The sequence below is a fragment of the Schistocerca cancellata genome, chromosome 7, assembly GCF_023864275.1.
Source record: "Schistocerca cancellata isolate TAMUIC-IGC-003103 chromosome 7, iqSchCanc2.1, whole genome shotgun sequence".
Lineage (NCBI taxonomy): Eukaryota > Metazoa > Arthropoda > Insecta > Orthoptera > Acrididae > Schistocerca > Schistocerca cancellata.
This window is the reverse complement of record NC_064632.1, coordinates 344,046,752-344,062,271: the sequence shown is the minus strand read 5'-3', so window position 1 is coordinate 344,062,271 and position 15,520 is coordinate 344,046,752. Positions and strand designations below refer to the sequence as shown.

Sequence of the window (15,520 nt, the reverse complement as noted above, 5' to 3'; positions counted from 1 at the left end):
TTTTCATTACATTAAAAAATACACGGTCGCATAATCTTGTGTTGGTCCATGGTGGCTTGCCACTACCGTTCTTACTCTTTATGATTCCCACGCCATAACATTCAGTTCTCATTAATTCAGTTGCTGAAATGTGTTATTAATAGCAATGACAGTTGGTTGTAGCAGGCTATAGTGGCAACCCTTTCTTGTTGCTTGTGGAAGTGGAATGACACAAATAACTTGTTGGTCTAGAATCCAACAAACATCCTGCCTTCTGGTGAATAGAATGAATGTGCAGGCCCTTTGGGGTGCTTGAAACTGATTAAGGCCTAATTTTCCTCATCTGAAACTTCTGAGACATTACCAATCCATCATTTTACATCATAAATACAGATAGTTTATTGGCCTGGTTGCAAGGGTGCAATATTTTTGTAAGAAACAGTCATTTGACTTAGGTCAACATTTGCCACAACACCATTTGTATCATTGGGTACTCTTCTAGTGAAATTCATTGGCATTGGAAGAAATGCAGATCTTTAAGCATCTGCAACATGTTAAAGACAATATCCTCAATGACCAACTCCTACTAAGATATAGAAAATTTTTTGAAGGTTTCGCGCCTTTACTTTGTTCTTCATACTTGTAAATCTGATGATCTGGGGATTATCACATGCGCGCGCTGATTGGTGAGCGCGGTTGGTCAAGGTGTTCATCTTCTTTCTTTTTATCCTCATTTTCCTTTTATGATGAAGGTGATTTTAGCCCGTTGAACACCTCACGTTTTATCCCTATATCTTTATTACCACGACGTCTTTAGATTACGTTCCACCAGCCCCCCCCCCCCCCCCCCCCCCCGTCCCTCCCTCCGGCTAACCACTGGCTTTAGGTATAGTTTTTAAGAGTTCCTCCTGTTGTCATAGGTAGCTTCATATATAAGTTTCTTTACCAGCATAAGCAACTATGTGCAGTTATTTTTAGGTTTCATCTCCTATTTAGCTCGTCTCTTGTTCTATCCATTTCATTTTCTGATATACGTTGATCCACGGCTGGGAATATATGAGCTATTTAGCCCCGACTCATCTACAGACATTCTCGTATTTGTATGCGCATGTGCTTAGATAGCGGGTCAGGCTTGCAAGTGAGCGACCGTTTGTAGCTGCAGGCCCATCGAACATAGGCTGGTGTGAGGTGGAGCGTACACCATTAAGTTAAGTAGTGGTTTTGACTTTGTACATATGTACTGTTTGTGTTTCCTTTTCTTTTTCATTTATAAATGTATATCTATGGTGTTCTTTTAATCATTGACAAAGGTCTTTTTAGGCACTTGAGGGTTTTATTGTTGTTCTGAAAAAGGTGTAGTTATCTACGCTGAAACCTGGGTTAACACTTAACAGTAGGTGCTTTTTTCGCAATCGAGGCGGGTTTTTAGTTTTTTAATATTTCAGCAAAATCCTTGAATATGGTCAGTTCATTTGGCTTGAGGATTTCTTTTGTGCGCTTCATGTACCGGCTTTGGTGCTTTGCAGTGTAATAATGAGTTAAAGGTTGTCAATTTTTGAAATCAGATCTTCAATAAAATCCTCACTGGTCACCTGCTTAATTTGTAATGTGTCTCTATCAGTGTCCACCCACTGTTTGAACTTTGTGGTATCATCTGGATCATTGCCTTCAATACTGCTTTCTAAAAACTGTTGCAGAAATTCTTTTCGTGGACAGATTTCACACCGATGAAGCGTGCAGTCTTTGGATTCCAAATCACACACTGTTTTAGCAATCAAGTTCTTGTAATCTTTAATTGGACAGCTTGCAAGCATCAGTTTTGGATTTTGGTGTAAAGCACAAACACAGATTGAATATGTTCGTGCAGCACCTATGGTGAGCCATCATTATGGCTTCAATTCACAGAATTTGGAAAATCCAGTTTCGGGCTTGTAGTGGACTGACAAGACAGCCAGTCCACAGTGACGGGTAACCGAAAGGCACGCGTTTACACACGCCGGCTGGCATTAGGTCTGAAACAGGATACGTAATTAATGCTATAAAGAAAAGTACGTAGCTGCTGGAATACTTAACTTTAATCCATCATTTGTATACAGCATTCTGGATGATACAAGTGAGACTCTCTCTAGAAATGGTTAATGGCGCCTTGCTAGGTCGTAGCCATGGACTTAGCTGAAGGCTATTCTAACTGTCTCTCGGCTAATGAGAGAAAGGCTTCGTCAGTGTAGTCGCTAGCAAAGTCGTCCGTACAACTGGGGACGAGTCCTAGTACGTCTCTCTAGACCTGCCGTGTGGTGGCGCTCGGTCTGCAAGTACTGACAGTGGCGACACGCGGGTCCGACATGTACTAATGGACCGCGGCCGAAGCTACCACCTAGCAAGTGTGGTGTCTGGCGGTGACACCACAGGGCTCATGCTGAAGTCAATATACTGCAAAAATTTCTTCAAATTATCGAGAAGAAGGTATTTTTGCATTAAAACTTTCTGTCCATCTATTATTCTAATTATTACAGAGTCCTTTTTGCATGGGTAAATTCGCTTGAATTTTTCATTTTGGGAGGGAAAAAAAAGTGTTACCATCTTTCTTTTACAACATCTGAAATAATCTTGCCACACCTGTTCTTTGGCAGAGCGAATACACCATTTTCTGCCTTTAACTTCCTAGCTGTTTCTGCCATCCTTTCAGAAACACCAAAGTCTTGCATTCTCTTTTACAGTCCAAAGGTACTAATGTCAAAATCTGCTATTTTTCAGGCTGTCTTGATGATTGCAACTTTTCTTTCAATTATTTAATCAACTGCTTATAATCTTCACAATCAGGACATGCCTTGCTTGTAGTAGGTGTTTGAATATCCTTTTTTGTTTCCCCGAAGCCTCCAGCAGCACCAGTGTTATTCACAATTGCCTCTTGAGTATCACTTGATTTTCATTTTGCATAACCTTTGGCATATCTTGTTGATGCTCTAAAATTTTAGAGGGGTTATGCCAAAAGCAGTTAGACTTGTATCAAGTGATTCTGCTGGATATAACTCTGCTTCATGTTCTCACAGGGATGATGACTGAGATTTTTTTGCTTTTCTTACTGATTTTTTTTAAATTTATGTATTTTCTAGGAGTTGGACAGATATGCCCGGTTTTTCAAATTGCTCTTTGTCACAGCTTTCAATTGTTTTGCTGTTTGTACATTAACCATCCACAAACCCCTTTTTTACAGAATGGTTCTTTGCATCAAAAGGGTTACAAGAGGATCTCTGTAGAAATTCATACTTCTCCAAAGTATTACTTTGTGATGAAAGCATATTTTTGCATTTTCAGTTGGACCTATTTCACTTCTTTTGTTTAGTAATTCCTGTTGTTCTGTTGAAAATTGTTTGATGTGTTTAAAGCTTCGTTGATGTGTATATGTTTTCAGATGGCATGCAGAATTATCTGCAAAGTTCATGCTATATGGCACTGAAACGTCCTTGATATCCATTAAAATACAATTCAATTATAATTCCAACTGGAAAAAATTTGTCAATCATAGATAATGATAACTTTCGTAGGGAATTTGGGAATAAAACAGAAAAAATTTAAATGACCAGATAAGCAATTCTAAAAAGTCAGACACCCTGAAATAATTTGTACTTTCAGAAAAAAAAAAAACACGTTTGTGTAGCAGTGACAAAAGACTTTACATTATTTAAAAAAGTACACATTAAATCTGACTATTCTTCACTATACAACAGTGTGCTTCTGAATAATTGAAGCACTTTTTTAAACTCCATTATTGCCACCAAACTTGCTTGCTTCAAAAATAAAAAACAACTTCTGATCAAACAAACTGAGCTCTTTTCAATGGTGCCAGTAAAAATCAGGTTTGTATGATCTCTTTCAAGGTGTGGCATCTTGAAAATGAGCCAAAATTGGCTAATTAAATTTTTGAGTAGACTTAGAACTTCTGTAAGTCAGTTATTATTTGAGCAATCTAGGTACCACTTGCAGAGCTTTTTGACATGCTGACAGACTGCAGATGAGTAAAGAATCAGTAGATATAAGCCGATAAAGTATAGTCAAAATTTGTTACGACAAGAATTATGAAGCGCTTTGATAACACATTATGACGAATTTACCATACTTTGATGTTTAGTTCTCTTATTTTGTGTTGCAACCAAAATGTTGAACAGAATTGCAAAGTTTCAACAGGTCTTTTAGATACTTGAGCAATGTTAAAACAAAGTTGTTGATTTATTTGTTCAAGTTGCAATGTCAAAATGCTAGCCTTTACAAAACGGTGGCTAGTGGCTACTTACGGAGCCGAAATCTGGCAGTGCTTCATGTAAGTTCTACAGGTATATCCTGTGAAAATGTCATCAATATTGGAGAGTGTCAAGTGGAGAACCTTAGGCCACTTAATATGGAATTACCCCATAGTAACACAAAAGAGTTCCTTTCAAAATTTTTTGACGAAAGAACATTGAAATGAAGTTCATTTGAAACCACTTTAAAAGGGCTTCCACATGATATAAAGCATAGTTAGATGAAAAATCTATATTTATTTATTAATAAAAACACCATTACTGGATTTTTTTTAGTTTTGAAAATTTATATTTTTAAATTTTTCAAAAAATATATGTCAAAGATAGCATTTTGCTCCCCGTATTCTGAAAGTTTCAACTTGGGATGAGCATGGGATCACTGTAAAAAGTAATTTTATGTTTGGGATGGTTCTGTAAAATACCTTCAAAAATTAATGTATTTTAAATGTGAGGCCTACCTGTCAGTACCTACGTATTATTGTATAACTGAATATGAACATCAGAATAAAATAGCTCAGAATTGGCAGCAAGAGCAACAATATTAGACTTCTCAGCGTTGCACTTCTTAATGCAAGTTGCAACTATTTTTTAAAAAATCAAAACATCTGGAAACAAGAGATTGGCTTGAAATCTATTACTTATTTGTTCTTGTTACTTATTTCGATGAGTTGTACCTGCCCAATTCATCATTCTTCTAGGCAATCTGTTTGTTGCATGTTATCACTGCCACCTGGAATTATATGTATATTTGTCCTGTAGCAGTTTGAGGATTCAAGATTGCCTTTAGTTCCCTGTCGCCCATGAAAAGAATGTCTGCTTGAATGGGTAATGTGAAAGATGTGGACAGTCAATGTGGATGTAACAGGCTAACTATGATTTAACCCTTTTCCTTATTTTTGCAAACTGTACAGCCTTAGCCCTGGCATCCGTTATAAACACAAGCAAAATATCCTTTGACGTCATCAAACAATATTCGATCACTGTTAACAGCCATCGCCAGTTCAATTTTATTTTCATTAGAGTCCAAATACACTTTTGTAATTATTTTGTTCTTGCTTTTGGAATAAAACTGAGACATTTTTGTCCCCCTACAACTGTGCAACATTGCTAAAATCACTCTGCAAGTTGCAGTTCATTTCGTGATCTCCTGTAGTGGCATACTTGAAATGATCCGTTTTACGTTATCCCTGGCAAATATACAAAGTTGTTCAAGTCTCACTATTTGATTAGTGTATGGGCATTGCAGACTTGATCGGACAGCCAGTTGCTTGACTGTTCCACCAACACCATTGCTATCTTCTCTATCATGAGAGATGGCAAAAATGCCACTGGGCTTCAATATGAAAATCTTCATGACAGCACAGGTTAATGAAGTTCATTCTGTGTTTATACTGAACTGCCTCTCTGCTAGAGAAGTAGTGTATTTTAGTCGAAAATATTTAGGTCAGAAAGTCAAGTTGGAATGGAACACATGGGCAGCAGGTATCGGGTGAGAGGCATTCTGATGTAATGACAAAGACTTATGTGCTCGAGTTTGTCACCATCCTTGTAATAAAATACAAAGGGATGAATTGTTGCTTGTGTGTTGGTCCAATGTTAACCTTGAACTCAACCTCAAGCTTTTTTGGAAGGCTGATCGTTGACTGGCAATTTTTTTTTTAAGAGATGTTGCCTAAAAAAAAGTTGTTGAAGGGGTTTGTGACCTTTTTTTTATTTTTTTTTGTTGTTGAGAGATGTTGCCTAAAAGTAGTTGTTGAAGGGGTTTGTGATTTCTTTTAAGAGATGTTGCCTAAAAAAAGTTGTTGAAGGGTGTTTTTTTTTTTTTTTTTTTTAAGATGTTGCCTGTAATATAGGACACTGGTAGTTAGCTTGTCTAGTTCAAAAAATTAGGAAAAGAGTTAAATCACAGTGAACTTTGTACATTTACATGCAAACCTCCCAACTTTTACAGTTTATCCGCAAAATTTATAGAAATTCCCGCATTTTACGGATGGACGGTGTCATATTAAGACTTCTCGGACAAAGTTTTGAAATGTTGACATTTGATAATCACCCAACTTCCATACTGTCGATTGTTTGTATGAGTCGAAGGCAAGTCTAAGATAGTCGATAACTCAGTCTTGGTACTTTTAACTGTTTGATGTTTGTGTTGTCTTTGGAATTGAATTTAAAGTCGGGATAACAGTTGTTCTATGTGCTCTGACATGTTTCAATGAAGTATTTGTCTGCCTTGAGTGTTTACATTGTTATTTTATGTGACATTCAGTGATCCAGGTTCATTTTGATGTTTTAGTACATATCGAGACATTTGTACTCAGACTTTTTCATATTGTTCATGAATAAATCCAACAAGAAACATGGCTTCCAGACATTTGCAGAATCATATTCTCTTTATTTTCTGTGTCAAGAAAGGGAGAAAAATTTGCCTTTTGCACGGTATGTGGGTGTGGCATTAATATTGGACATGGTGGAAGAAATGATTTAAGTAATCATGTGAAGTGTGGCAAACTCGTAAGTTATGATAGTTTGAAGGAATATGACTAGAAAATCAACACCTTGTTGTCTAGTCTGGAAACATTGACAGTGATGTAATTAAGGCCGATTGTCTGTTAACTTCCTTTTTGGTGGAACACAATGTGCACTTAAGTGCAGCTGATCATGCAGGTGCTTTATTTAAGGTAATGTTTCCCACATCAGAAGTTACAAAGAAATATATCTGTAGTTGCACGTTAATGACTTGTGTTGTAAATGAAATGGCAAAAAATGCATCATCTGAAGTTATTAAGTGCCTTCAGGATGGACCATTTTCTTTGTCTGTGTATGGAAGCAATGATATGAATTTCAAGTTGTATCTGTTGTTGTTACATTCTATGGTATTCTATGGGAAAAAGTAGTGAACACTGTGCTATTCATACCAGTGTTAGTTGCAGACTCAACAGAGCGAAACATAGATAATCTGATGTTACCACAGTTGAATTCTCATAACATACCAATTGAAAGCTGTGTGGCCTTCTGTACTGTTCTGTTATGGTAGGACACAAAAATGAAGTTTCAACAGTTCTGAAGGCAGTTCATCCAGGTATTGCTATCATAGGTTGCATATACCACCTGATTAATCTAGCAGTTGAATAAAGTGCTGATATATTTTGTTTCTTAGAGCTGAGTGTCAACAGAAAAGAATGCCTTCAGAAATTTCAGAAAGTGCATAATAAAGAGGCAAAGAAGATTCTGAAGCATGTATGTACAAGGTGGTTATCTTAGGCAGAAATTTGGATAGACTGCTGGACCATTGGGAACCACCTCTTTCTTTTTTCAAGGAGGAAGTAATATTGTGTATCCGAAACATTTCCACAAGCTTGACATTTTTCAGAATACCTAGAGTAGAACGAAGTGGATCCAAAGAGTATCAGAAGAAGAGAATTCTTGATCCTGCTACTACAAAAGCTCCTAAAAGAATAGCATATTCTTCCACATGTGACAAACTCATCTTAAATGTAAGGCTTTTGCTACAACAAATGTGGAAAAATTCTTTTTGTTCCTTCCCTCAAACTTGAACAAGGCCCTTTGCATTTTCTTTCGAGTGACAATTCCTGTATTTGACAAATTGAATGTTGCCCTTCAGACTTTTTCCCCACAAGTTCATTTTTTATTATAACTTCTAATGGATTTGCTGTAGCAGTTGTTTACCAAGTTTTTTAAATCCAAAATTGTCGAAAGCTCCTCATTGATTGAAGTTGAGTACAACTTGATTCAAAATCAAAGAAATTATGAGTTAACTGTTGGCATTCAGACTTCGAACACAGTAATTGATTGAAACTTCCTGGCAGATTAAAACTGTGTGCTGGACCGAGACTCGAACTCGAGACCTTTGCCTTTCGCGGGCAAGTGCTCTACCAACTGAACTACCCAAGCTGAGTGATTGATTGATATCCTGGATACATATAAATTCCTTTTCTCTTGATCAGTGAGAAACTACTTTTGTACTGCCTCTGACTACATCATAGTTTTTCAAAATTAAAAAAAAAAATCAATAATGATGTTTTTATATAAAAAGATGAATATAAAATTTTCAGCTAATTTTGTTTCGTATCACTTGGGAACCCTTTAAATATCTTTCACATGAACTCAATTTCATTGTTCTAGCTTAATTAGAACATAAGTTGTGAGCCAATCAACGTCATTCATCAAGTCAAAAATTCGTGTTCCTTTTTTTACATTTGTAGGCGCCTGTTTACTCAGTAACCTTTTGTCAGAAAAATGCAAAAAAAAATTGCTTTGTTTAGCTGATCATGACTACTACATGCATACTTCAGTTTAAAGAAATCGAAAAGGGTTGGGTTGTAGCAGTTTGTGATTTGAAATGGAATAACCCGAAAGTAATCGGGTGATACGACTGTTCTGTTTCTCCTGCAGATTATTTATTTATTTATTTTCCTTGACGCGAGTCTCAAGTCTACTCTAAATAGGTTGTGAAGTCTAATATTAGTTAAAGCCACGGAAAGTGAAACCACAATGATAAATTTCGAAATGCCATCGCTTTTGTCTTCCTGTACAAAATTGAAGAGCCAGAATGCATAATTTCTGAAATCATGCAAGACCTCACACCACCATGATGTATAGATTACATTTTTACTGAAAAAGAAATGAAGATTTACTCTAGTAAAATGAAGAAAAATTTGATTTCTGATACATTATATTTTGATAAAAAGTGTATTTCTGTGCTATTACATTGTTTTCAATAACTAATTTAAACATCTACAAAAATTTGTGGAAATACTTACTACATTTTAGAAACAAAGGAATAAAATAGTTTAGGGAACTCATTTACAGTTAGATCTGTATCAAATTAAATAGAAAAGTTTGCCCTACACCCATAATTTTATATCTAACGAAACAACTTATTACGCTATTCTATTTAGCACTGATACATAAAATTATGACAAAAAAATTTTTACAACATATCACAGCTGCCAGAAATGCTGTTATAGACGTAACACTTCATTTTCCTCCAATGAACTAGGAATTCCGAAACATTTTTCAAAAAGATATTTAGCACATTCCAGAAATGTGGAAATTTAAAGAATTATGGAGAATTCTTCTACTCATTGCCACCTTGCTGTTGTCAACTCATAAGCTTATATCAGTGGGATAATAGGACAGGAAGTGTAATTAAAGTGGTACAGGAAGGTTCTATAGACAGTGATTTCAGAATGTTGAACAACAAATTAGCAAAGTTTCAAGTTCACTGTTTTATCAAAAATAGAGTTCCTTTTGTAAAATGACAAAAGCTGAAAATAGTTCAGATAAAATTTGTGTTCTCTAGATTTATTTCATTGAAAACTTCACAGTTGCTTATCAGGATGAAGTGCAGAGTGCACAAAAAACTAATTACCAAAACACTAGGCATTAATTACCATAACACTAGGCATCAGTGACTTAATACAATATTCAGTGCTGTTTCATATGCTATTATATCTGAATAAAAAGTTCTCGGGTTTCCAGCTGCATCAAATTAACTTCCGCATGCTTTTGAACAAACACTCCATGTCCATTGTCAAGTGGTATTGACTGGAAGTGGGCTGCTGGTTCACTGTATTAAGGGTGTATTTTGAAGGCTTCTTTAATTACACCGCCCCAGAAGCCATTATTACGAGCTACGGCAGAGGTTTGATTAAATTTGATCCAGTGACCTTTTTCTAAAGAATGTTCAATTACAGTGGATTTCTTGGGGTAGCAGAGGTGATAAGACGTCTCATGCTCCTTCCTTTGTTGTTCTACATTGTGTACTGTTTGTCCGACCAGCGTAAGACTGGCCACACTTGCAATGTATCATGTAGACCTCAGATGTTTTGAGACTTGTGGCGAGAGATATAGACACGGGTGCAGTGTCAACATGTAAGAAAAGACTCAACGTTGTACCTTCACTGCAGGACATGGGAAAAATTGGTGACATCGAACAGGTGGTCTGCAAGCTCCCCAGTGAAGCAGCAAAGGAAACATGGCGTGAAACTTGCAAAGCTACCAGCACACAACATGGGCAGGACTTAGTGCAGTGGCCTGCACACACTCTGCAATGATGAAAGCTTTTTGGTCCTTCCTGCTGACAGTCTCTTTAATGAAAAAAGTGTGTTTTTGAACATTTTTCATAGTCTGAATGAATGAATGTATCATACTTTCTATACATTCTGTCAACTTAGTGGCCTACATACCAGATGCTTAAAAAAATTTATGTCTGTAGGTCAATTCATTGCTGAGCATTAGGTCTCTGAAAGTTGGGAAATTGGTTCCTGGTTAATGACACTTTCGTCTTCAGACCTGAATTCGTAAAAAATTGTTTGAGTTAGGACAGTGCTATTTGATTGTTTTACTATTAAAACATGTAGGTATCTTTGTACCAGTTATGACTAAATTCTGAAATGGTCCCTCTAGGATTCACCTAAATGTCTGTGATTTTACACAGATTTTGTCAGCGAAATTAATCGTCTTCGACTTAGTGAGGGTGACGTTATAGCAGTTTTGATGTAATGGTGCTGTTTGTGAATAGGCATAACAAGGTTTTCTTTGGCCCTAGTATTTCACTAAAGTGGCCAGTATCATGATCAGAAGGATGGCATTGCAACAGGAAGCCATGGATGACACAGCCATCATTTGGTCATGTGGAGTTCTTGAAACATCTCAACAGTATTAACAGTAATGCCAAGTTCTCCTTGGAAGTAGAAGAAGAAAATTCATTGCCCTTCCTTTACTACCTTGTCTACTGCAAGCTAAGTAAATACCTTGGCCTTTCATGAGCAAGTGCTGTACCAACTGAGCTACCCAAGCACGACACACAACTCATCCTCACTGTTTGGAAGGTTCTGGCAGAATTGAAGCTGTGAGGACGGGTCGTGACTCGTGCTTGGGTAGCTCAGTTAGTAGAACATTTGCCCGCGAAAGGCAAAGGTCCTGAGTTCGAGTCCCGGTCTGGCACACAGTTTTAATCTGCCAGGAAGTTTCTTACCACTATACGTCTGCATTCTTATGCTATTATACCTGTCTGCAGCATGATAAGCTAGCTGTTCAAGCTTTTAATCAGAAAATACTTTAGAACCTTGAAAATAAATGTCCTGGTCTTAAAATCAGGAAAATATACTCTTGCGGAAGCTAGCCAACATATCAAACAGCAGTACACATTAGCCAGTATAACTTTCAGCAAAGATGGTATGTTGGATTTGCAGCTCCTTTAGGTGTCCCAAAGAAAAGGATTTCTTGATGGTGTTGGAAAGCTGAATCATCTTGTGTAGCACGGTGAGAAAGCTAGACTGGCTCTCATTACTGATTTGGTCATCTTTCGTAAAATGTGTGAAGTCCATAACTGGTTAAGTTGATGTAATAACAGAAACCTATTGCGAACCAGAGTGTTCAAGAAAAAACACTTATAAATTCTTACATAACCATTTGAAATTGTGAAAATTTTCCCTTACTTGGTCAGTGGATTATTTTTAAACTAGAATCTAAAGGAGGACATTTGCATAAATTCTTTGGACAAGTTGTTAGCTAAACACATTAAAAAAAGAAAAGAAATTGGGTAATTCCTTAAGAGGAGGAATTTGTATGGACAGAAAAGAATGATACTAATGAAGCTGATATTTCACAAGTGGTGTGTATTGTACAAGAGCCTATCACAGATCCTTGGGAAAGGTTAATCTGTGCTGAAATAGAACTAAACTTTTTCAACTAAATTTGTTTTGTCTTATCATAATGCACTGCATTTATTTATAAATATATCGCTACACAATGATTTTAACATTATTAGATATATGATTTCAGTCCTCTTTAAGTTAAATGGATGTGTTGGTCTGTAACATTTGTCTTATTTTATATTGGTTATGACAAATTTATATAATGTTCGATATGTTTTCATAAACACTGTCCCTTGTACTTTACAAGGGCTGTAGCAAAAAGGTACTGCCAAACTTTCAGGAAACATTCGCACGGAGAGGAAGAAAACATATTATATGAACATGGGTCCAAAACGCTTTATTTCCTTGTTTAGAGCTCAATTTCCACAACTCTTCAACACATTAATGACAGCAAAAGAACGTATCAGCGGTGTGAAACACTTTTCTAAATGAAATGTTCAAAAATTCTCTGTTAGCAAGAATAGATGCATCAGCCCTCCATCACAGTGAATCCCAGAGGCTCTTGTGTATCGCTTTCACAGCCTTCCGCGATGTGGGCACACAGGCTGTACATCTTGTACCAGGGCTTCGTATAAAAAAGCTTTCAGATGTCCCCACAAATTAAAGTGTACTAGGCTTAGCTCTGGATGGCAAGGAGGCCAAGGAATTCGTTCAGCTCTACCTATCCACCTGCCAAGGAAACTTGTGGTTTAGAAACCTACAGACATTAACACTGAAATGAGGAGCAACTCCATTTTACATAATGTATGTGTTTTGTCGCACTCATAAATGCATATGTTCAAGTGTAACAGGTAGCATATTCTCTAAGAAAGTGCGGTAAGTTTCTCCATTGAAACTGGGGGGAAGAATGAGGCCCTAACAAACAGTCACTGAGAATGCTGTCCCAAATGTTGTCAGAAAATCTTTGTTGGTTATGTGATTGCAGAATTTAGTGAGGATTCTCAACAGCTCGTATGTCCTGATTGTGAAAAATTTACAATCTGATTGCCTTCGTGAATAGCACATTTGCACTAAACCGAGGGTTGACACATTGTTGAATGAAGCATTTGCGGACATGTATCTTTGCAAGAAAATCAGCTACTGATGGTGCCTGCACATGCTGTAAATGTACGGATACAGCAGGTTCTCATACAGCACTCTTTAGTCAGTTGCATGATCAACATTACTTGTTACACTAGCAATACTGTTAACTGCAGTGAGAAGTTCCTTTCCAGTTGAGGTGCTTTTATCCTAGGCCTTGTTCCAGTCGCAAGGAGCAGTCTTGAACATCCCATGTTCCCTAAGGTGATGAACAATCGCTTCAAACGGCCTCATGTCGGGGCACTGTTGTTCTGGAAATCTCTCCTGATACAAATGTTGAGTGACACAGCCATTGCCATCAGTTAATCCATACAGCAAATGGGCATCTGCCTACGATGCATTGAGCACCCTGTATCAGAAACCAAGTTTGCGATAAGCACTTACTGCGAGCTTGATGCTAATGAGCAACGAGATTAGTTGGATGTCAATGCAAGCAGTGAAGAGTGTCACATGGCAACATTATCTTTGTTTCATTGAAGTGACAGACACTGGTGGTGGACCCAAGGTTTAAGACCTGCTGTACATTATAAGCATACGTAACCAAGACAGTATTTAGAACATTTGGTGTAAGTAGATGTTTCATGTAATGTTGGTACACCCTGTTTCTGTATGTTTCCCATGTTTCTGTATGTTTCCCATGATTATGAAGAGAATTAGAAAACGAGTTCCAACATGGAAATAAAACATTTATGGGCCCATGTCTTTATAATACATTTTATTCCTGTATATGTGAGGAATGTTTCCTGAAAGTTTAACCATACCTTTTTGTTGCACACTGCATAAATACAAGTTTCTCTTTGTACTGAAGATACAGATATTACAAGAATTTCAAGTGCATGTGCATTATCTTCAGTTTTCTGAGTTACATCTAAACACTATGTTTTTAATCAAACTGACCTCTTTGCTGAGTCTTTTGATTATATTGTACCATAAATGTGACATTCTGCAATTTTTTTCGGAGAGGGGGACTAGGTAGGGTAAGGGAGGAAGAGATTTCAAACTCAATTTTCCAACATATAGGCTCATTAAATGCAGTTTGTAATTGTAGCCATTTAATGGATTAAAATAATATTATACCAGAATAATCTATGAGAAACTTGATTTAATTGTGTCTCCCATCAGTTAGAAATGAGATGGTCAGCAGTATTTGCTGAAACAACTGAATGATTGATGTGATAAAGCTATTTATTGGTACAAAATTTTTGCACTCACTGAACTGATTAAATAAGATGTGAATTACTGTTTGCATATTATGTCAGTTTAGTTTTGATCTTGTTCCCACTCCTGAAACAGGTATTAGTTTACAGTATCAAATTTTCCCGAAGCAGAACTGATTGAATTCGCCCTTAGGACTCTGTTTAAAGAAGAAAAGATAGTTCAGTAGAAACTGGTTGAAGAAAATCCTAGAAATTTCTCTTGCCAGTATGAAAGTTATTGCCCAAACTTTAACATGACTGCCAAATGGAGTTACCAGCGTTATTTCTACTTTGTCAGGTTTATTAGAAAAGCAATAATTGCTAGTGTCACTTTTGATGCTGTCAGCTGATGTGCATTATTCCTGTGTATTAATGCTTATTATATTACATGTCATATCCCTTTTTATACAATCTCCTATTTTGAAACACTTATTTCCATAGCATTTTAAAATTGCAGGTGTAAATATCATTTCCCATTGAAATATGAAATAATATATTGTATATTACAGCAAAGGGTGGCTCAGGAGGTCCTTACAACTCTCAAAGAACACCCAGATGCATGGACCAGAGTGGATACGATTCTGGAATTTTCACAGAATCAGCAGACGAAGTATTATGCTCTGCAGATCCTGGAACAAGTAATTAAAACAAGATGGAAGGTTTTACCAAGGAACCAATGTGAAGGTATATCACATTGCTTGTTCATAATTGTTTTTTCTCCGTGTTTATGAATTGCATGCAGGAAGTTATTTTGTACAAGTTTCAATATCTTTACAGTTGCACATACGATGGTCATTCCGTAAGTTATGGCAGCTATAGTATATCATGCAAACATGTGGCATCACCATAATCACGGTAAATATGTACGAAACCCCCATGGCAAACAGTACAGAAATCAACTGACAGATTGTGACTGCATGTGGGGATGCCTTGGTGCCAGCACCAGAAACACTGAGTATAAGCTTGGCTGTGCTACAAGATGGGTGTAAGCAGAGTGGAATAGTGAGCATACATAAAAATTGCCTTTCTCGCTGACAGAGATGCTACTTGGTGTCGTGCAGAGCTATGAGCAGCTGTGGGTGACAGGGCATCACCCTATTGAACAGTTGCATCTTTGGTGGAGGCTTTCTGATGTGGATACACAGAGATGGCGGACTTGCCATGGAGTTAGTGACGCATGCCTGCTTGTACTAACCTGTCTTTGGCTGTTATTAAACAGTGTTTACTAGAGGACTACGTTGGACTGTGCAGGACTTAATGATGTAGATAGGTAAGTTAAGGGCAA

General features: G+C 37.0%; 1 protein-coding gene across 2 annotated transcripts in view; it reads left to right on the top strand.

The window, feature by feature from the left end:
* The window catches only part of LOC126091842 (exportin-1), a 147,549-nt gene that overhangs the window by 6,313 nt on the left and 125,716 nt on the right, over nucleotides 1-15,520 (top strand). For both annotated transcript variants that reach the window (XM_049907097.1, XM_049907098.1), the window contains exon 3: nucleotides 14,745-14,919. In XM_049907097.1, coding sequence (XP_049763054.1) covers nucleotides 14,745-14,919 — 175 coding nt within the window. The remainder of the gene's footprint in view (nucleotides 1-14,744; nucleotides 14,920-15,520) is intronic.